Source organism: Haliaeetus leucocephalus, unplaced genomic scaffold (assembly GCF_000737465.1).
Source record: "Haliaeetus leucocephalus isolate CR32 unplaced genomic scaffold, Haliaeetus_leucocephalus-4.0 Scaffold848, whole genome shotgun sequence".
Classification (NCBI taxonomy): domain Eukaryota; kingdom Metazoa; phylum Chordata; class Aves; order Accipitriformes; family Accipitridae; genus Haliaeetus; species Haliaeetus leucocephalus.
The window spans coordinates 3,419,829-3,439,856 of NW_010973284.1; the positions used below are offsets into that span (position 1 = coordinate 3,419,829).

General features: G+C 62.0%; 3 protein-coding genes and 1 non-coding gene across 4 annotated transcripts; all 4 read right to left on the reverse strand.

Annotated features, from left to right (window-relative positions):
• Nucleotides 1-20: 20 nt before the first annotated feature.
• PCSK9 (proprotein convertase subtilisin/kexin type 9) lies at nt 21-4,561 on the reverse strand. Its single transcript, XM_010582694.1, has 12 exons — nt 4,397-4,561; nt 4,051-4,239; nt 3,768-3,891; nt 3,432-3,565; nt 2,687-2,828; nt 2,382-2,578; nt 2,040-2,223; nt 1,614-1,784; nt 1,195-1,343; nt 913-1,078; nt 485-666; nt 21-188 (listed from the first exon to the last, which is right to left on the reverse strand). Exons 1-12 carry the CDS (start codon nt 4,559-4,561, stop codon nt 21-23), a joined length of 1,971 nt encoding a protein of 656 aa, XP_010580996.1.
• A 1,682-nt stretch (nt 4,562-6,243) lies between these two features.
• TRNAG-CCC lies at nt 6,244-6,314 on the reverse strand. The gene has a single exon. It is a non-coding gene; the product is annotated as a tRNA-Gly (tRNA).
• Nucleotides 6,315-8,366: 2,052 nt separating this feature from the next.
• Nucleotides 8,367-11,431, reverse strand: BSND (barttin CLCNK-type chloride channel accessory beta subunit). The gene is made up of 5 exons (XM_010582324.1): nt 11,255-11,431; nt 10,062-10,141; nt 9,430-9,672; nt 8,536-8,655; nt 8,367-8,502 (listed from the first exon to the last, which is right to left on the reverse strand). Exons 1-5 carry the CDS (start codon nt 11,429-11,431, stop codon nt 8,367-8,369), a joined length of 756 nt encoding a protein of 251 aa, XP_010580626.1.
• A 1,619-nt stretch (nt 11,432-13,050) lies between these two features.
• Nucleotides 13,051-16,029, reverse strand: TMEM61 (transmembrane protein 61). Its single transcript, XM_010582325.1, has 2 exons — nt 15,628-16,029; nt 13,051-13,336 (listed from the first exon to the last, which is right to left on the reverse strand). Exons 1-2 carry the CDS (start codon nt 15,978-15,980, stop codon nt 13,051-13,053), a joined length of 639 nt encoding a protein of 212 aa, XP_010580627.1. The 5' UTR covers nt 15,981-16,029.
• Nucleotides 16,030-20,028: the final 3,999 nt, after the last annotated feature.

Sequence of the window (20,028 nt, forward strand, 5' to 3'; positions counted from 1 at the left end):
GTCTCCGGCTCGGCGCGTCCCTACTGCTGGCTCCGGCAGCAAATGGCGATGGCCGCGGCCACGCCGCTGCCCGGGACGCCGGCCGCCACGCAGGTATCGTCCACGGCGTAGGCTCCCATGGTGCCGGGGCCCTGGGAACGGGCGTTACAGCCCGTCAGCGTCCAGCCGTCGTCGCAGGACACCGTCACCTAACGGGGGGAGAAGAGGTCACCCTCCGCGGGGCAGCAAAGGGGCAGGGGGCTGCCCATCCCCGCCGGTCCCCAGGGCTTGGGACGATGTGACCGATGTCACGCTGAGCCGCCGGACCCCAGCTCGGGGCGGGGAGGGGGCATCCCGTTACAGGTGGGCAACTGGGGACGCCAGCGAAGGCTGGGGTTGGGACGATGAGATGCCGAAGCCAACCCGACCCCCCCATCAGGGTAGCAGAGGGACACGCAGAGGTGAGGACAACCCCACGGCGGCGGAGCGCGCGCGCCGGCCCTACCTTCTCCGCAGAGCCCGGGGACGCGTGCTCCTTCACCCGGCACTCGAGGCCGGCGGCGGGGCAGCACGAGGCGTGCGCCATCACCTCCGTCCCGCCGGCGCAGCGGCCGGGCCAGCTCCCCGGCCCCGCCACGGGTCTGCCGCCGTCCCCCAGCGCCGCAGCGGGGGAGTGGAAACTGCAGCCTGCCGAGGGGGGAGAGGGGCTGTCCGCACGGGGTGGCCGCAGCAGCATCCCGGGGCACACGCGGGCGCTGAGGGACGCCGCCGCTCGGCCTTCCCTGCCTCCACGCACGCAGCACGTCTCCCCCTTCCCCGGCGCGCGCGCCCACCCTTTTACCCCCTGGGTCTCGGAGTTTTTTCTGGAAGAAACCCCCTCGGCCCATCAGCGCGTTGGCTCGAGGGTCTGTAACCCGCCGCCTCGGGCGTTACCGGTCAGCACGTGGTCCTGCGGGGAGCAGCCGGCCCCCTCGGCCGTCGGGGAGCTGGCGTTGATCCGGCACTCGGCCCTGGGCCACGTGCAGCACCTGGCGATGGCGTAGACGCCCCGGCCGCGGAAAGCGTTGTGGGCAACGCACTGCTTCTGCCCGTCCTTGTCCTGCGGCCGGGGCGGCACGGTGTCACCGGGGGTGCTCGAGGGCCTGGGGACGCCCCTGCGAGGCCGGCGGGCACCCCGGGGGCGGGAGGACCTCCATCTCCGCGCGCTCCGCTCACCTCCATGTGCTCCCCCAGCCGCCTGCCGCTGCGGGAGAAGCTGGAGCAGCTGAGCATCTCCTCGGCACCGGCGCAGCGAGCCACGGCCGTGGCGTGCCGGGTGAGTCCCGAGCGCGCCGACCACACCGAGCGGCAGTACAGCCGCTCATCTGCAACGGGGCGGATGGCGTCGGCGGTGGGGTGGGCACCCACGGCAGCACCCAGAGCCCACGGCACGGAGAGGGCCGCCGCCGAGGGCTGGCGGGTCTCCCCCCCGCTACCCTCTGCGTGCAAACAGCCGCGCTTGGGCTCAGCCGTCCCCGGCGCAGCTCGGGGAGGAACGTGCCTTGCCGACGCGCTGTGCTTTCCACCCAGGGAACTTCTTTTCCCAGTAAGGGCAGAGCTCTGCTGGGCACCCAGCAGGCAGCCGAGGTCTTTACCTGCGCCCAGCCGGGCGGGCAGCCCGGCCACGCTGTTGGGCGTCTGCAGCCGCTGCTCCTCGGGGAACCAGACCATGTCCATGACATTCTTGGTGGCGAAGCGCAGGAGGTGCTGCCGGAGCTCGGCGAGGCTCAGCTGGGGCTCGGCGCTGAGCAGCATGGCGGCGATGCCTGCCAAGAGACCGGGGGACCGCGGTGAGAACCGGGGGCCGCGCGTGACTCCCGTCAGCAATGTGAGTCCGGAGAGACGCGAGGGGAATCGCTGCAGCCCATCACGCGCACGCACGGGATGCGGGAGCTCCGTGCAGGCTGCAGCACCCAAATGAGCCAAACATGCCAAAACCGTGGCACCGTGGCACGCGAAAACGTCCCCAGCACCAGCAAGCGGAGGGCCAGCCCTGCCTGCCGCCCCGGACCCCAGCTCGCCTGCCACGTGGGCGGCCGCCTGCGACGTCCCGCTCTGCGCCGTGAAGCACGTGCTGCAGTCGCTGGAGGCGCCGATGATGTCGTCCCCCGGGGCGAACAGATCCACGCAGCGGCCAAAGTTGGTGCCCAGGGTGCCGATGGAGGCGGGCTGGTCCTCGCTGTTGGTGGCGCCGACCGTGATGACCTGCCAGGGCGGTGACGGAGGGGGACGTGGGCGGGATGGGATGCGCAGCCCCAGCCCACTCGGCTGACTTGGCGCTGGAGCGGATGAGCCTGGGGAGGTGGCAGAATGTCCCCGCATGTCCCCATGCCTCAGGGAAACCACCCCCCCCCAGCCCGTACCTCCGGCTCGGATGCTGGCGAGTACAGGCAGGCATCGTCCTTGTAGTTACCGGCAGCCGCGACCATCACCGCCCCCATCCGCGCCATCCGCCGACAGCCGGCGTTGAGCACACGGCTGTAGGCGCCGGCGAAGGGCAGCAGGACCACCGGCGGCGCGCGGGGCTGAGCCTCCAGCGTCGCCTTGATAAACTCCAGACCTGGGAGGGACGAGATGAGGGACAAGAAACTATGGCAGGAGGAGGACGAGGCGGGGCGGGGGGCTCCGGGAGGGAACGTGCTCCTCTGCGGGCCGTGGGGTGACTCACCGATGAGGGTCCCGCTGACGGTGCCCTTCCCCTGGCAGTTCAGCACGCGGAGGCTGCGGATGTTGGCGCCCGTGGCCACGCCAGCGTCGCGTCCGCTCAGCACCCCGGCCGTGTGGGTCCCATGGCTGTCACACTTGCTGGCCTGGCGCAGGCACCACGGTTTTACACCCCGGCCCATCGCATCAAAATAAGTTTACGAGCCCACAGCATCCTCCCCACCCCTTGTGCTTTGCAGCAGCTAAATCCCACTGCAGAATAAATCTTTAAAAATATTTTTGGGGATGGGAGGAAGATAAAAAAATCATCCTGTGCAGAAGGAGAAAAGCTGGCAAGAAAGGACAGGGGATGCAGGCAGCCTTCCCCAGGGCTGCGCTAGCAAGCAGCGATAAAAGCCATGCAAGGCAGCACTAGCACCCACCACAGGGCGCAGGCAGCTGTCCCGGACCTGGGCGCGGGGTGACCCTCGACTCCTTGCAACGATACCTTGACACCCACCTATGCCCCCCACAGACAGCTTTCCCCAGAAAGGAGCCCTGCCCCGCTCAGCCACAGCTCCAAATAGAACACGTTGAGGGTCGCAACATCCCCCAGGACCGCAGCTCCTGCTGCTGCATGTCCTGCCCGGCATTTTGCCGCGAGCCAAGCGTCCCTCTTGTCCTGGGAAGCCCCACGAGCCTGGCCAGGGTGCGGTGGGTGCAGGGGGATGCTCTTGCCAGGCTGCGACGTGCGGCACCTCAGGGCTCACCTGCCTGTGGAAGCGGGTGCCATCCTCCTCGGGGATGCTCTCGAAGTCGGTCACGAGCACCCTGCCCTCGATCTCCCGATGGGTGCTCTGCACGCTGGTGTCCAGCAGGTAAATCTCCACCAGGTCACCTTTATCTACCAGGGACGCAGCCGGGGAGAAAGGCAACCAGCGCCGCGGTCAGCCTGGGCCACCTGGGATGCTCCCCAAAAGCAGCTCCAGACCCGCAGCACCATGGGGCAGGGGGATATCCCCATCCCCTCGAGACCAGGAGAAGGGATGGGGTCACTGACCCTTCCCCGAACACCCATGGTCCTCCCCCCACTGCCCAGAGCTTACTGGGAGGGCTGTAGGCGCCCGAGCTGGGCTGTGGCGGCACAATCCTGCCCAAGTTCCAGGGGATGCTCTGGGCAAAGACATAAGAGTCCTCCTCGACGTACTCCACGTGCGGCAGCTTCAGCGCCTGCGGGGACAAGGTGCAGCGCCCGGCGTGGTGGTGGCAAAGCTCCCGTTCCCCGCCGAGGCTGGGGGTGCCACCCGCTCCCCCCGCCCAGTGCCCACCCCAGCTGCTGCCCCGCCACCGCGACTCGCACCCACGGGACCCATCCTCCGCCCCACGTACCGTGTCCAGGACGTCGCTGCTCATCTTCACCAGGAAGGCGGGCAGGAGGTGGAAGACGTGCAGCAGTTCGGTCAGGTATCCCCGCCGAGCAGCCCGGGCCTGCAGCCGCCGCGCCGTGCCTCGCACCTCGGCTTGGTCACGACCTGCCCGCAGCACCACCACGTAGTGCCCGGGCAGCCGCCACGACGCCTGCGGGGACACGAGACCCGGCCTTGGGTTTGGGTTGGGGTTGGGGTTGGGGTTTTGGTTTGGGTTTGGGTTGGGCTGGGGTTGGGGTTGGGGTTTGGGGACACACACGGACAGACACAGGCGCAGTCGGTCGCCCCCACCCCCCCACTCTCCTCACCTTAGCAGCACGCTGGAAGGCAGCGTGCCCCGAGGGGACGGCCCCGAGGGCGGCTGCCTCCTCCTCCTCGGCCTCCCCCAGGGCCAGCATCAGCTCCTCTGCCAGCTCCGCCGCTGCCCGTGCCAGCACCAGCGCCAGCACCAGCACCAGCGCCCGCGGGGCCATGCCCGCCTGGACCCCCGAACGACCCCGACAGGGAGCACGGAGATGCTCAGGGCCTCCGAACCTCCCCCTCCTCTCCTCCTCCTCCTCCTCCTTCCACCAGCACGGCGCAGCCCGGAGCCCGGAGAAGCCGCTGAGGACGAGCGGAGGAGCTGGAGGAGCCGGAGGAGCCAAAGCGGACCCGCAGCTGCGGCTTTGCCCGGTGCGGCGGGGCGGGGATCACGCCACCGCCGCCGGCCCCATCGGCCCACCCGGGTGGGTTAACCATTAACGGGACCGGGAAAGGGCGAGGGGAGGGTGGGTGAGCTCGAAATTCCCCCGCGAGTCCCCGCGCGTGGCTGGGAGGTCTGGCGAGCAAAAGGCAGACGCTCAAGGACTATTTGCGGAATGGGCTAGAAAGCTTTTACGTGTCTCTTCCTGGCTTACTTCAGAGATAAATTGCCATGAAAGCCTCTAATCCTGTTGAGGCATTTTTTACAGAGCCGTCACACGTCGCGAATGTTATTTTTTCGGGGATGCGGTGGGTGCTTTCCCGCGGGTCCCCCCGCTGCTTTCCTTCCGCCGGGCTCCCACGCTGCTCCCACATCCCCAGGGACCTGCGGCAAACCCCTTCCCTCCTCCCTGCTTCTGAGGGAAATAGGGATTTGGTTTTTACAGGCTATTTATAAGCTCCTGGGAGCTCCTATGGTTTATATGGATGTACGGTTTATAACCATGTGTATGTTTTATATGGATTTCTGTATTTTTACTTTTAACGAGACCTCGAGTGGGTGGCTGCGCTCTGCTTTGGGTAACCAGGGGGGGACACACACCGGCCCCCACGGCAAGCTGACATCACCAGGGTCCAGCCTCCGCCAGGCTCCTCATGGGGACAAGTCACCCTCCTAATTTTCAGCTCAGCTTAATCAGGCGCTGCTAAACCCTCCTGCAACACGGAGCTGATGCTTCGGGACACCTTTGGGACAGCCGGGGCACCGGGGGACCCCGTTCTCGAGGGAGCATAGGCTCCCTCTACCCTGCAGAGTCCTTTTCACATGGAGGATGAGCTGTCTACCTAGGGAAGGATGGAGAGAGCCCACAGAGGAGGGGGTGGCGAAGCCTCCAGCCCCCCAACATGTGCCGAGCAACACAGGGAAATCTTGGAGTGAATACCCAACCCCAAAGCCTGTGCAGGGAGTGTGGGAGAGACAAGACAGCCAGCCCCGGAGCTCGCTGGGAGGAGTGGGTATCCGCAGAAAGATTCTGTTTTTCATGAAAAAAAATATTCAGGAATAGCCAAAAACGTGCAGCTCGTAGGGAAGAGATCTGTTTCCTATCCTGGCACACAAGGGAGCTTCTAGCAGCAATTCCTGCTGCTGCTGAGAGCAGCGGTCCCCTCCGGCTGTGTCTGTGTGAAGGGGGGGTCTCCTTTTTAGGGGGGAGGAAGGAGAGAGCAGAGAAGACAACAGAGAAGACCCCAACAAGGGGGGAAAGGCCCCCAAATCCCCTGCTGCCTTCCAGCGCCAGCAGAGCGGCAGAGCTCCGGGGTGCTGCTGGACCGAGGTACCCCCCACCCCGCCTCCCGACCCAGCGACAGGCCTCGGGGCAAAAAAAAGCAGAGCCCCTCCCCACCACACATTTTGGGGGCAGCTGGATACGAGTACAATTTATTCCGAAACCACAGAACCGCAAACGAACTTTATAGTTGCACCAGCCGGGAATCGAACCCGGGTCGCAAGAATGGGAATCTTGCATGATACCACTACACCACTGGTGCGCTGTTCCCGCGCTCCCCCGCGCGCCGCCAAGGGCACGCGGCGCGACACGCCCCCTTTCCCACGCCCACGCCCCGCCCCGCCCCGCCCCGGGGCCCGGGGCTTTGCAGAACTCTTAATTTCATGCAGGAATGTCCCGTTTCTCACAAATGTTTAACTTCAGCCGGCGCGGGGAGAGCTGAACCCTTTGGCTGAGGCAACCTCTGTTCCCCGGGCTCCTCCCGCCTGTGGGCACCCAAATTCCAGCTGCACAAAAGGGCTCCCGGGGGGACACATGGAGGACTCCAGGCCCCATCTCAGCCCTCTCCTCTGTTCCTGCCCAAGGCAAATGCTTTTGAAAATTAAGCTTCTTTGGCCAAAAGTGGTAGCGAGCGCCAGGACGTGAGATGGGCAAAAGCTTTCGGGTGTCTACGAGGCTCCTACGCTCGATACGAGCCGGCGACGTAAAGCGCCGTCCTGCCCTGGGCACCCTCCGGAATCCTGCCCGAAGGGTGTCCCCACAGCCGCCACACTCCCCCCACGCCGGGAAGGACGACGGGCAGGACTCGAGCAAGCGTAAACAGTTGGGTAACGCTTCGTCTTGGCCGGCTGCTCACAATATTTAGCAAACACCTTCGTTCCCCACCCTCCCAACGGCACCGTTGCCCATAAACACCCCGAGCGCGCAGGGTGCTGCCTGCCCTTTTCCCCTTGCTGCTGCGGTGACGCAAAGGGCGCAGTAACGCCTGGAGGGGTGTCATGGGGGCACGAAGCCCCCCCAGGTAGAGCCATTTCTTGCACCACGCAGGACTGCACCAGCAAAGCGTTCCCCGGGCGGCAGGGGAACGTGGGGAGCGTCGTTTCCAGGGCTCCCATGCTCCATCCCCCTCGGGTGCCGGAGGACAGCTTTCCCCCCACATTTGGGCTTGTCAACCCCCCTAAATTTGCTGAAGAGCCGCTCTGCCAGCCGATACGTGCTCCCAAGCCTCCTGGGGCCGTGCCGGGCGCACGCAGCATCCAGCCCAGCTTTCCCAAAACAAGGTGAGGGACTCGGCATCCCCATACGGTTGGATCTGCTGATGTTTTGATCCAAACCCAGCTGCCGCCCTGGGGAGGCTCAGCCACGCAGCTCCCCGCGGCCCCGAGCAGCTGAAGGGCAGGCGGAGGTCGCAGATCCCGCCGTCCCTGCATGTTGCAAACAGGCTGCGGAAAGCCGCTGCGTCGCCCCTGTCGTGGTGACAAACCAGGCTCAGTTCCATCAACGTGACTTGAAACGAGCGCTTATTATTCAGAGGGAGTTTGGGGACGGTGGGCACCGGCACGCAAAGCCGCCCACGGCACTGCGGCTGTTGACGCCGACCCAGTGGAGAGAGAAAATGTTGCCCAAAGCCACCACCTTGAGCGGCCCTGGGGAAGCCACTGCCATCGCCGGGGTTTCAGCTCAGCCGGGTCCTCCTCCCTCTGCCCCCGCCGGCACGGGATGCTGGTCCTCGTGCGGGAATCGGGGGACAGCACGGTCTGTCCCCCGCCGTCACCCCTCTCCCAACCTGGAGACGTGAAGGCTGCCTGCTGCGGGAGTCTCAGGATCTAATTTTAATTCCAGGGGTGGGCTTTGATAAGGGGGAAAAAGGCTTTGCGGATATCCCCACCTCGTAAAGCCTACCCGGTGTGAATACATCTTTACCCGCCTAAACGCTGATCCTGTTTCAAGCAGCAAAGCTAACCTTTTCCCTTCCTAAAGACATCAGGTAGCCTGGATCCTGCCCAGCCCAGCATTCGTGCTTATCTGCGCCCACCCAAAGGGCTCCAGCAAGGGGGACCTCGTCCCCTCTGCTGCGAAAACTGGGGAGGCGGTGGTGGTCCCCTCGGGTTTTGCGGGGTGGCAGCCTCCCGTGCAGCTGGGTGGGCACGAGGGGCGCAGCGTGGCACGGGGGACGGGCAGGAGCCCGGGGGCTCCTCCGTTCTGCCAGCGCTGCACTTTCGGGGGTCAGCCCCAGCCCCTTTCTCCCAGTCTGTGACGTTTGCATTGCCTCCGCGAGACGAGTCCATGCCAAGAGGCCATTCTCTCCGGGAAATCAGTTTTCAGGCTCAAAAAGGTGGTCGCTATCCTCGAGCAGAGCATCCGACCCCTCTTGGAGCCCATAATAAAGGTCACCCTCCTCCCCAGCGCCTTTGCGGGGAGAACCGGGGTGCCGTCCCCCCGCCGGGGAGCTGGTCGGGATACAGCCAGAGCGGGTGGCAGACGGTGGGGGAGATCGGCCCCGTGGCACGGGGCTGCCGGGCACAGAGCCTTCCAGCGACGGCGTGTCCATGTCCTCCAGGAGGGATGCCAGCGGCGCGTCCCCTGCGGCTGGCTGGGGGGGGCTGCGGGAACAGGGAGGGCTGGGGGGCGACGGGCAGCGCAGGGGTTACGCTAAACTGGGATTTTCCCTGCGGCTGGTGGCTGCTGGGCTCGGCGTTGCTCAGCCAGCGTCCCAGCATCCCCAGTTCCCCTTGCTGGGTGGCTGGGGAGCCCCGGGAGGGCCTTATCTCAGCCCCTGGTACCTGCATTTATGGGGACAACTTGCCTGCCCATGTTCCCTCTCCTGCCCGTGGGACGAAGCAGCGGCTGCCCTCGCACGCTGTGCCTGCGTCCCAGGGGATAGCAGGGTGCCCCGTCCCAGCTGTAGCGGCATTTTGGCAGAGGGGGTGCCCAAGTCCTACGCCTCGAGTCTGCACAGTGACCCCCTGTCACCTGCAAAGCACTTTGAGGACCTCCCAAACCAATGCACGGGCATCATACGTGGCATCTGGTTTGAGGGACACATACTGAGCGTCTCATTTCTACCAAAGTCTGACCAGGAACTTGGGATTTATTCTGGTGAGGGACGTTATTTATATTTATAAAATGAAATAAAAGCAAAATGTAAATTGCAACCAAAGGCGATCCAGATTTCCTCCTCTTTTCACCCTGGTAAATAATTTGGTACTGGGAGACCCCATGAGCTGACACACTGTCCAGGCTCCACCAGGGCTGGGTGTCTTGGGGGTCAGTGCTCTCCCTCCTCTCCCACCACCCCCCCCACCGGGGGTCTGACCCCCACCCAGTTTCACCCCGCATCCCACCGGTACCAACCCAACCTCACGGACATCACGTACCAGCTGCCTGCCGCCGTTTCCAGCCGAGGCGCTGGCTCTCGGGGGGAGTCTCCAGCACCCCCCAGCTCCCAGTGGACCTCTGCTCTCGCCTGCACCGCCAACTGGGAGCAGCTGCGGGATCTGGGCTGGGCCGTGGGTGGGAGCGGATCCGAGCCCACCGCCTGCCTCTGGATCTGCTCGTAGGACAGCGGGCTTTTCTCGTAGGTGCTGGTGGCCTCTTGGTTGGGGCAGGGTGCCTGCAAGCTGGGGGTGAAGGAGGAACGGGGTGCTGAGCAGGACCCGGACCCCCACGGAGCCGGGAGATGCTTGGGGACACTCATGCAGGACTCCATCAGGTGCTTTAGAGGTCACATCACTGCCCACACCAGCGGGTCCTTGCAGGAGGGATGCCTGCGGGAACGCAGCTGGATGCTTTGCACCCTCCAGCATCGCTCCGGCTCCGGCCCTGGGGGGGCTCAGCCGGCCCTTGCCTCCCCCACCCCAGCCCCTGCTTGTCATTTTTTGCCGCAATAAGTGGAGTTGTCCCCAGTGCCAGTGTGCTCAGACGCTGCCCTTGTCCCTGGGGGCACGCAGATAACCGTGTGTACAGATGAAAACACCCACCAAAAGGAAAAACGGCCGCTGGGACCTACCGGGTGTCCCTCTCCAGCAGCACGATGGGTTTGTGGTCCAGGAACCGCTTGGCCTCAAGGTCCACAGGGGTGAACATTATCTGGCAGGAAAAGAAACGTAGAGCCTGGGGGGGCTGCGCTGGGCATCGTGGGGACCCTCAGCCCTTGTTAGTGGTAAAATAGCTGGGGTGTTCCTTCAGCTGGGGTTTTGGTCTTTTCTCAGCATGGTTGGATGTCTTGCTTGGAAATGGGTTTTTAGGGGGAAATCAGTAAGGGATTGAATGAACCCAGCACACCCTGCTCTCAGCACCTTGTCCCCAGCGGGGTCATGCGTGTCCCTGAGCCTGGGGGGGGTCCCAGGGCCCACAGGGGAGGTCGGTGGCCAGGGACAACACCGAGGGTGCCCCGTCCTTGAGCCCCCAGCATGGTGACAAAGCCACATCTCCCTCCTCACCAGGGCTGACCTCAGCTTTGGGGGGAGCTGGGGTCAGCCTCACCCCGGTCCCAGGGGACCCGGCTGGTCCTGGGGGTCCCAGCAGCTCCCGGGTCCTGGGGTCCCACACACCACCCCACATTTCAGGGTGCAGCCAAGCTGTTGACGGGCCATCCTGCAGTGCCCAGATCCACGCCACAGCCTCCCTCTCCCTGGAAAAAAGCCTTTTCTGCCAGCTCTGTTTCCCGGGGCAGGGACGCGTGGCCGCCCTGTCGCACCAGCAGTGCCCTCTGCCAAGGAGACTGGGAGGTGAGGGCTGTGCTGGGGGGGGCTGCCAGGCCCCTGCCCACCTCCATGGCCATGACAGCCCCTTCTTTGAAGTCCTGGGAGCCCACCGAGCCCCCAGCCTCTGTGGGTGCAGGGAAGGGGCTGGTTTGGGGAGGGGGGTGCATGGGAGAGACAAACACAAGCTTAATTCCTGGGGCTTATTCCCCGCTGCCTGCTTGACAGGAAAGCCCCAGGCTCGGGGAGGTGCAGGGGGACGAGGGGACGGGGCCGCATCCTGCAGTCATCAGTGGGGAGGTGTAGCAGGGCACGAGCCTCCCAAACCCGTACTTCTCCCTCCGGACCACCCCAGCCAGCTTTGCCCTGCGATCTGCCACTACCCCACTCCACAGATGGGGAAACCGAGGCGCAGCCCAAGGCCACACGTCCACAGCAGCCGAAGCCCCCCAAACCCGGGTGAGCCCCCCGAGGTGCACAGCAGCAGGATGGACCCTACCTTCGGGTAGCACTGGCACATGCTCCAGGTGATGCCCACGGCTACGAGCAGGACACCCAGGGCGCAGAAGGTGATGTAGATCTGGGGCTTTTCCACGCTCATGATGAACATCCCCGTCATCACCAGGAAAAAACCCAGCATGATGAACCCATAACGAAAGGTCTTCTCCTCGGCCATGGGCACCAGGTGGGAGAGGCAGGGGAGGAGAGATGCCGGGAAGCCCTTTTACCTGCGGCTGCTGCCCACTGAGCGCACCTCCAGGGTAAGGCAAGGAGTGGTTTCTTTCTCCGGAGGCTGCCAGAGGCTGAGGATCAGCTGTACGTTGAGCCTGGTCCTGCCCAGGGCTGAGCCAGCCAGTTTTTTAACGGGTTTGTAATGAATGCAAACACCGACCCGCCGTTCACACTCCAGTGAAGCCGCCCGGCACGTGTCCGGGTAACCTTCCCTGCAGGCACGCGTGGCCGGAGCCCACGCCTGGGGAAGGGACGGGGAGGGAGAAGGGGGTACGTCAGCAGAGACGGGGACTTGGCGAGCGGCTTATTCCGACGGGACTTTCCCAGCCCTGGGGGCTGGAGCTGGACTCGGCCACAAATTGGAGCTGGCAGAGCCCCAAATAAGGGGGACGCCAGGACGCAAGGTGTTTTCAAGGGCTGCGGGGCTGCGGCAGGGAAGGAGGGAGCGCTCCAAGGTTTTTTGGAGGCCAGTGGGTTGGGAATAGCCCCCACCTTGCTCCAGCTGGGTGCCAGGGTGCCACCGGTGGGGCTACGTCGGTGGGGCAGCAACCGGGCTGCGAAGGGGGGGCTAAAGCCAGGGAAGGATGGAATGGGGCTGGTCCACCCAGGGGAGTGAGGACAGAGTGTCTGCGTGCCCTGTGTTTGCTTAAGATGGAGCTGGGGTGTTAAAAGGTGTCCTCTTCCCACCACGCATTCGACAGCCAGACAGTAGTGGTGGCTTTAATTAGCCTTCGTTTTGTTCCCTTGCTTGCCTGTCCGTGTGGGAGCACATATACCTGGCTTATGAAAAAGAACCTATTATATTATCAACAACACGTTATATTTGGCTGTGGCTCTGCAGCCCTGCAGGTCCGCAGGGGGCCCAGGGCAGACCGTTATTTCGGTGGGATGGAGCAACCAGCAGCAGCTCCCGATGCAGTTGGCTTTTCCTCCGGGCAAGGCTGCAACCCTGTCCGTGGCAGGCACGGAGGGGGTTGTGCCGCTCGGGGTGTCTTTTTATAGGATGCTGCCTGAAATGCCAAGTGCGCTTGGATGCCCTGAACGCACGCGCAAGCCACCGAACATCTCTCAACCAAATGAAGTGAGGCGTGGGAAGTCAGTACGCGGGGAAAGCAAGGTGGAAGGGATGGAGATACGGCTGGAAGGGGCATTGAAAAGGCAGGGGAGCGAACGGGATGGCACGGAGCTGGTTTTCCTCTGGCCAGATCCCTCGTTCTGTGCTGCAGTTTTTATTATAGAGCTCTTGCTTTCAGTGGGCAGCCCCTGGCCTGATATGAGCTCCCCAGGGTGGGTCAGAGCAGGGAATGCAAAGCATCTGCAACCAGCAGTGGTTTTATTAAAAATACGAAGGCTTTCAAACATGCCAGTTACCCCCGACGCTCCGAACACATCACCCACAGGACCCGCAACCCCGACAGCCCCGGACCGATCGCTCGGAAAGCCGGGTGGACCCTTTCCCCTCCTTGCCCACCCTCCTCTCACCCCAGCAAAGGAAGGGGCTCGGTTTAAAGCTGAGGGACTGGGCAGCCACCCGCAGAGTCCCAGCCCTATGCCGCCGCCAGCTCAGACCCCCCGGACGCTGATGTTTTCGTAGCTGGGAGGAGGCGTTGCCTGCGGCTCCCCAGGGTGCTGGGTCTCCAGCCAGGACGGGCTGGGACGGAACAAGGCGCTGTCGGAGGAGCTGCGCCGGCGGCCACCCTGCCAGCTCTCGTCCTCCTCCAGGTAGCGGTACAGGGGCGGCGTGAGCTCTTCCTTCCTTCCCGGGGGCTGGACGTAGGCTGGGGCACCGTGGGCAGGTCTGCAGGTCAGGGCTTCTTCGTAGGTGGGGATGGCGCTGGCATCCCAAGAGCTGCGAGGGAAAAAGAAGAAACCCAGCAGCGCACCCCGTCAACCGGAGCATCCCAGCACCCAACAACTGGAGCACCCCAGCACTTGTCAACTGGAGCATCCCTGTGCCCCGTCAACCGGAGCCATCCCTGTGCCCCATCAACCGGAGCATCCCAGCACCCATCAACCAGAGCATCCCAACACCCTATCAACCCCATCAGCTGGAGCATCCCTGAGCATGATGGACACGTGTGTGCTGGGGATGGCACATGGGCAGGTTTTGCACGCCCAGGGTCAAGGGAAGACCATGTCAGCCGCTTCCCGGCACCAGGAAAGTGGGGAGCCATGCAGGAGGAAGGTCACCATCCATCAGACCTTGCGACAAGGCAACGTTGCCCAGTTCCCACTGAGTTTATGAATCCCTCACCCAAGAAGAAGAAGGGCAGCCTGGCAAGGCAGCCTCGAAGAACTGCCGCCTCCGGCATTAAGGGCTACAACTGCAGGTGTGAATGACCGCAAAGCAGCAGAGGTGCTGGCTCTCGAGACATCTGCCCCCCATTCTGCCCCACACTGCTTCCCACAGGCAGGAGAGCATCCTCATCATCTGCCTAACCCCAAAGTCATCCCCCGAAGCACAGAGGCTGCCGGCAGCTGAGTAAGCAGTTTGGCACGAGCAGGCGGGCAAGAGTTCAGGCAGGCATCCCGGTTCAATGCGGTCGCACCCCACCCTTGAGCCCTCCATGCACCGGGCAAGCCTGGTGCCACTTCCAGCAGTGCTTTGCTGAGCAAACACAGCTTGTGTACAGCGAAAACCTCCGCCAACCTTTGCCCTGTGCATGGCCCTGCTCGGCACCCTATGAAACGGTGCAGCCCCAAAGATATGGAGGCTTTGAAAGCAACCCGCCGTCCGCTTGCTTTTGCAGATGAAAACCCAGCGCGGTGTGCTTTGGGAGGCTGCGGGCATTGGAGGGGCACAGCTGGTCCAGAGGGAAGGCTGCGATGCTCCGCAGGGATGCCTCCATCCCAAACTTGGCAGTGCCCTGTCCCAGACCTACCGCCCCGGGCATCTGTACCGTGGCTTTTGCCAAACAGCCTCAGCTTGCAAAGGGATGCTGCCTTGGAAATGCGGAGAGAGGGATTTCTCCCAGCGCAGGATGCTTTGCTGAGCGAATGCCAGCACAGCTGGGACTGGAGGAGCTGCCGCAGTGCCAGCAGTGCCAGGGCGCTGCCTTCCCACCCAGCGTGGGAGCTGGGAGTTCAGGGAAGGGGACATTCCCCGTGGGGGGCACACCAAAACTCTCCACGGGAGAAGGAAACCCCCCCAGACTACCCAGACCGGCTCATGATCTCCCCCCAAGATATTCAGATGGGCACTGAAACTCCCAGAGAACCAGGAACTGCCTCCCCCTCCGACTGAATTTTTATGGTTTTATGTTCTTCAGAGTTTCTTTTAGTGCTGCTTTTCCCCAGAGCCCGATTTATGCTGGAGCCAAGATCTTTGCTGTGACCCCATAAAACAGCACTGGGAAGGGCCGGCTGGCTCAGCTTCTACAGCAGTCTCTAGAAAAAAATCCCTTTTGATCAAAAAATTTTTAAATCCAGAAGTGGGAATGAATCTCAGGCTCTCACAGGAAGAGTCTGGGGACCTGACAAGCAGCAGTGGTGTTTGGGGCAGGGTGAGGGGTCTTTCCACACCCCAAAATGGGCTTTGTAGAAGGACCCTCTGCCTACACTCCCATCTTAATGCCAATCCAAGGATTATTTTCCTTCTTTTTTTCTCTAATTCCCTTTTAACATAGATTTTGTTTCCATTCAAGATGGCATAAACCCCCTCGTCCTCACAGAGCACTGCAGACCTGTGGCAGCGGGAAAGTTTTCAAGAGCTGGAGGTCTGGATAAGCCCCCCCCCCCCCAAATCCAGGCACTCTGCCAGAAAACCAACGCGGTCTTCTGCTCGGTGGTTCTGCTAAGGAGATGACTGCCTCGGCCAGTGATGGCCCCGCAGGGCAAGGAGAGCCGTCTGCGGCTGAGCCGGCCACGGGAGCAGCCAGCGTGGGCACGGAGGGTGCCTGCAGGGGGGGCAGATTGCGGGGGCTTGGGTGAAGGTTGACACTAATGAGCAAGAGCATCTGCTCAGGGAGCAGGAGGAGAGCACGGAACGGGGTCTGAGCAGCGGCCGGCGGCGTTACTGCTCATCTGAGCTCGCCAGCGAGCAAGCCTGAGAGCAGGCTTAGGTACACGGCCGTGCCGGGACAGTCAAACCCACCCTCGACTTCTTCCCACCCAAGCACCGCGGGGGGACGTGGCACCCACCTGCAGTTCCACTTCTCCAGAGGCTCCGCGGTGAAGTACTGCAGGTCCCTGGGGAAATGGTACTGGTAGCGGCGGGACACCACCCTGGCGTTGGCTTTCACGGACCAGAGGAGGCCGAAGAGGAGGAGGATGCCGCCGATGCCGCAGCAGAAGAAGCTGACGGAGCGGAGCAGGGCGCTGGAAGAGGAGGAGCTGGGAACCGCCTCGGCTTCCCGGGGAGGCAGGAGGCGAGCCCCGCTGCCAGCCGGGGAGCCCACCTCCCCGTCGCTCCACCAGGCAAAGCACAGCGTCCCCGTCACCAGCAGCACAGCCCCGGTGATGGTCATGCCGTAGCGGAAAGAGGCAGCTGCCATCCTTCGGAAGGAGGGCTTATGAGGGGAGAAGAGCGAGACAAGGCATGAGAGAGCCCCCGTCCTGCAAGACAAGAAAGGGACGGGGTTTGAGAGGGACAAGGTCACGGAAGAAGACGTGCCAGGGGAGAAAATGACTGAGCTAGGACCTCTCTGGGGGTTGCACGCTCTTCAGCCGCTTATTATTGACCGTCAGAAAGGGCATTTCCACCATCCCAGATGGGAAGCCCTCGGGCAGAGCAAAGTCAGCCGCCAGTTTGGACCCACAAACTTCCCAACAGCCTCGTAAAAAGATCCTCATTTTCAAGAAACAATGCAGCGCTCCCATGGAGGCAGGATGGAAAGCCCAGCCAGGGGAGCCACGGAGGCGGCTCCGGGGACTCGCATAGCTCTTGTCTTTGGATTTTATTCCAGACTTCCTCCCAAGCTCGGAGGAACGCCAGCTGGGTTTCTGATCAAAGCAAGGCTTATGGAAGAGGTTAGGGAGAGGAACATGAATTTAAGATGTCATCACTTCCAAATTATCAGTGCATATATTTTGTCCTCTGAAACTGGAGGTAAATCAGTCCGGTGGTGACGGTAGCTGCCTGGCATCACTGCTCAAAAGCCCGCAGCCCAGGAGATTCAGGGCCGCGCTGCCTCTTGCTTTCTCAGGGAAAAGAGCCAAGTACCATCTCTGAAAGTCACAGAGCTGCTATTTCAGGGGAGAATAAGAAACCTCAGATGCTGGCAGCCCAGGGGACATCACCTAGGGATGGCTCCTGAGACACCGAGTGAGCGGGGACCCCAGTGAGCTCTCCCGTCACTGCTGGAGCCCACAATAGCTGCACTCCTTGCCACGACCAAGCTCGGGGCAAGGATGGGAGCAGAAAGCCATCCGTATCTCCGTTAAAAATCAGGAATGTGCTGGATGCAAGCTAAACCCTCGGAGAGGGTATGGCCTACAGCTGAAGTAGGTGTTTCAGCTATGCTGGTCAGGGAAACTGAGGCAACTGACCACTGAGATCTGTGAGGCTCTTACTGACCCAGCTACAGTGTCCCATTTTGAGATGTTCCAGAAGTGGAGAGGGGCTTCAGTTTATGTTGGAAGTGGGATAAATACCCTGACGCTGGAAGGGTCTGCTCAATCTCTATCCAGATGAGCTCCGGCACACAAAATCTTGCTCCCCTGGGTCAGCTCCGGCACACACCTTCTCAGCTCCCCGGCAAGATCGATCCCACAGGTGTTACCACCACCTTCACCGTCCCTGTCAGGGTGGTTTTGGGGTTGGTTTGACCACCAAAGAGGTGAGGCAGTGCCTCATGTTCCTGCTGGGTGGCACTTCTCAGCTAAACGTCACACACTGAGAGCAACCATCCTTCCCCAGCGCAGGAAAATTTGGGGAGGGGGAGCCAGTTTCTGATCTCTAAGGCTCTCGCTCCCCCCTTGTTTTCTCCAGCAAACCACAAGCATCTGCTCTCTGGGCTTGGGGATCCCCAGCCCCCAACTAACCAAAAAGCACCAGCACACGGGGAGGCAGAGAGGTCCCACCACATCCCCTCTGGCCTCGCTCGCTGCCCAGCAAGAAGATGCAGGCTCAGCTCCCACTTCTCGATGGACAAAAAGCTTTGGACCGCGTGGGAATTAAGGACCAGCACCCCTTTACGTATTCAGACTTGGGAGACCCCTCTGCGAGGGCTTCCCGTGGTGGCAGTGCCGGTGGAGAGCCTGCACGCCGAGGGACTGCCAGGACGGAGATGGGGCTCAACCACAGAGGTGGATGGAGAGCTGGGTGACCCACGCTCAGCCCCCACCTCTGCCTTCATCACTTTGCCTGTATGTCAGTAAAATGAAGATAATCTGGTGGCTTTGGTCTCCATTCCTCCAGGCAGGGCTCTTGTCCTACAGTGGGGATTTAAATTGTACCCTGAGATCTGGAAGTGCCAAGCCAGAGCTAAGGAGGGAGCAGAAGTCCAGCACAGACTCGGTGTGATCAAGGGCAGGTGGAATTATGTTATTTCGAGCCATTATTTATCAGATGGGCCCACTAAATGGAAAGCCAAATTACTTCGTAGCGAAAGAAACGCCATCTGATCTAATCTACATTTAATGAAGAAATCCAATGAGAAGTGGGATATAGGGAATCTGCAGGAAGGCTGCAGGACTGGGAGCCCTGACAACACGCTCCAGCTCTCATCCCACGGTCACGAGCCCAAATTGCCACCCAGGCTGGTGTTGGCCAGTGCTGGTCCCCACCAGCAGCTGCAGTCATCCACTGGGAAGGAGTTGGTGTTTCTGGGCTGAGAGGAGGCAGAGCTTCCCCCCATAATGAGGGGACGTGTTTAGACGTTCCCTCCTGAATGGCAGGGGCTTGGCTGAGCTGAGAGGGAGAAAGGACCGTTAGAGACTGGTTAGAGATGCTATTAGATGATATTAGGGATCGGCGAACTCCAACTCGCCACTGAACGTGAGCAGGACGCAGCCGACAAGCTGGGCTCAGGCTGCCTTGCAGCAGTAGATGCTCAGGAGAACGCAAGGACCCTACTGACCCGTGAATCCAGCTCCTTTTGAGAGCATCGCATTTTCCTGGAAAATTTTCAGCCAATATCATTTGGGAAAAAACCTACAACCCAAAAACCCCTACAGCAAAGCCCTCAATCCAACTGCGTGGAAATGACAGATCGCTCCAAACTGAAAGCCTGGATTGAAACAGCACCAAGAGTTGAAATGCTCAGCCTCTGCAGTCAACGCTCTCCTCATTTTGGGGGTCAGCCTGATGAGGTTTAGGAGATGCTCTGATTCCCCTGCCTGGGCACAGGGAATTTTGCAGCCCCCGGCACTGCGCACATCTGGGAGCAGTGGCAGCGAGGTGGGGGCGGACGTGGAGGGAAGGCGGAGAGCCTCCGGGGGGTGACGGATTGACAGCTCGAGAGAATAAACTCTTCTCTCTTAACAAAACCAGCGCAGCACTGAAACGCTAAAAGCTCCTCCAGCCTACCCGGCACGTGCTCCTGCAGCGCGTGTGCGGGGGCAGCTCCTCTGCGCTGGGTGACATTGCCATCACACCGTCCCCTTGCCAAAACCCCTCTCGGGCTGGCACAAGCTCTCTTGAGCCTCTTTAAAAGACCCACGATGTTTTTCTCAGTGCACCAACCACTGGAAGAAGAGGCTGAAGGAGCAGGGGCAGGAAGAGAGGTGTGAGGCCGGGGGCAGGACCCGAATCCCTGCTCCCCAAGCCTGCCCGTGGCTCCGCTCCTGGAGCACTCAGCATCCTGCCCATCAGGTCTCCCGGTGAGCATTTCCAGCACGGGTTTCCTCGGAGGGGCTGCCCCTCCGGAGATGGCAATTGCTGGCTCCCAAACGCCCGCCTCCACCCGCCGAGCCACCCTGACATCTTGTTCTGCCCCGTCTCCTCCTCTGACCTGCTCCGAAATAGCCTTTCCAGGGGAACAGATTTGCACATTGCATGTACAAACAGATACGAATGTTAATAGTTTACATAGTTCCATTAAGATGCTGAGAATAGCATCCCCCATATAAAGTTATGCAGATGGTGATTCATAGGGTCTACTAAGCATTACTCAGAAAAACACTCTTTTCCAGCGACACAAGAAGCGAAAAGAGTTTTGAATCTCTCCCACCGCCATCAAGCAGAAATCCACCTCCGCACCCCGCGTCCCTCCATGGCGCTCGCAGCCCGTCCTTCCACCGCGCGGGCCGGAGACCTTTAACCACGCGCAGCCGTGCCAAGAGGAACGCCGGGGAGAGACGCGCCGAAGCGCGAGCGTGTCATCCGGGAGATTCCTTCCTGCCTTGAACTGAATTTGCTCTTCGTAGTATTAGCAGGAGTAGCGAGGGCTTCGGTACCCGTCCGACCCCTAGTAATAGGGATGCTTTCGAAAGCGCGCCCCAGAAGCCCTGGTGTCACCACCCTCCCAAACGCAGGTTCACATGGCGGGGAGCCCGCGGAGAGCGAAGCGCCTATACCCCCCCAGCCTCCCCCGTGCCCCCAGCAACTCCAGCCCCGACGGCGATGCCTAAACCCGACGTCCCCCCCTAAAGAAGTGCCTG

What these genes read in the sequence shown, in the direction of transcription:
- TMEM61 (XM_010582325.1), bottom strand. Translation starts at nt 15,980, where the DNA reads ATGGCAGCTGCCTCTTTCCGCTACGGCATGACCATCACCGGGGCTGTG. An exon ending in CTGGAGAAGTGGAACTGCAG is followed by an intron (nt 13,337 to 15,627) that starts GTGGGTGCCACG and finishes TTTCCCTCGCAG; the next exon opens with CTCTTGGGATGCCAGCGCCA.
- PCSK9 (XM_010582694.1), bottom strand. Translation starts at nt 4,561, where the DNA reads ATGGCCCCGCGGGCGCTGGTGCTGGTGCTGGCGCTGGTGCTGGCACGG. An exon ending in GCAGCGACGTCCTGGACACG is followed by an intron (nt 3,892 to 4,050) that starts GTACGTGGGGCG and finishes TTGTCCCCGCAG; the next exon opens with GCGCTGAAGCTGCCGCACGT. An exon ending in GCACCCGCTTCCACAGGCAG is followed by an intron (nt 2,829 to 3,431) that starts GTGAGCCCTGAG and finishes TGCCTGCGCCAG; the next exon opens with GCCAGCAAGTGTGACAGCCA.
- BSND (XM_010582324.1), bottom strand. Translation starts at nt 11,431, where the DNA reads ATGGCCGAGGAGAAGACCTTTCGTTATGGGTTCATCATGCTGGGTTTT. An exon ending in CTGCTGGAGAGGGACACCCG is followed by an intron (nt 9,673 to 10,061) that starts GTAGGTCCCAGC and finishes CTTCACCCCCAG; the next exon opens with CTTGCAGGCACCCTGCCCCA. An exon ending in GAAACGGCGGCAGGCAGCTG is followed by an intron (nt 8,656 to 9,429) that starts GTACGTGATGTC and finishes CTGTTCCCGCAG; the next exon opens with CCCCCCCCAGCCAGCCGCAG.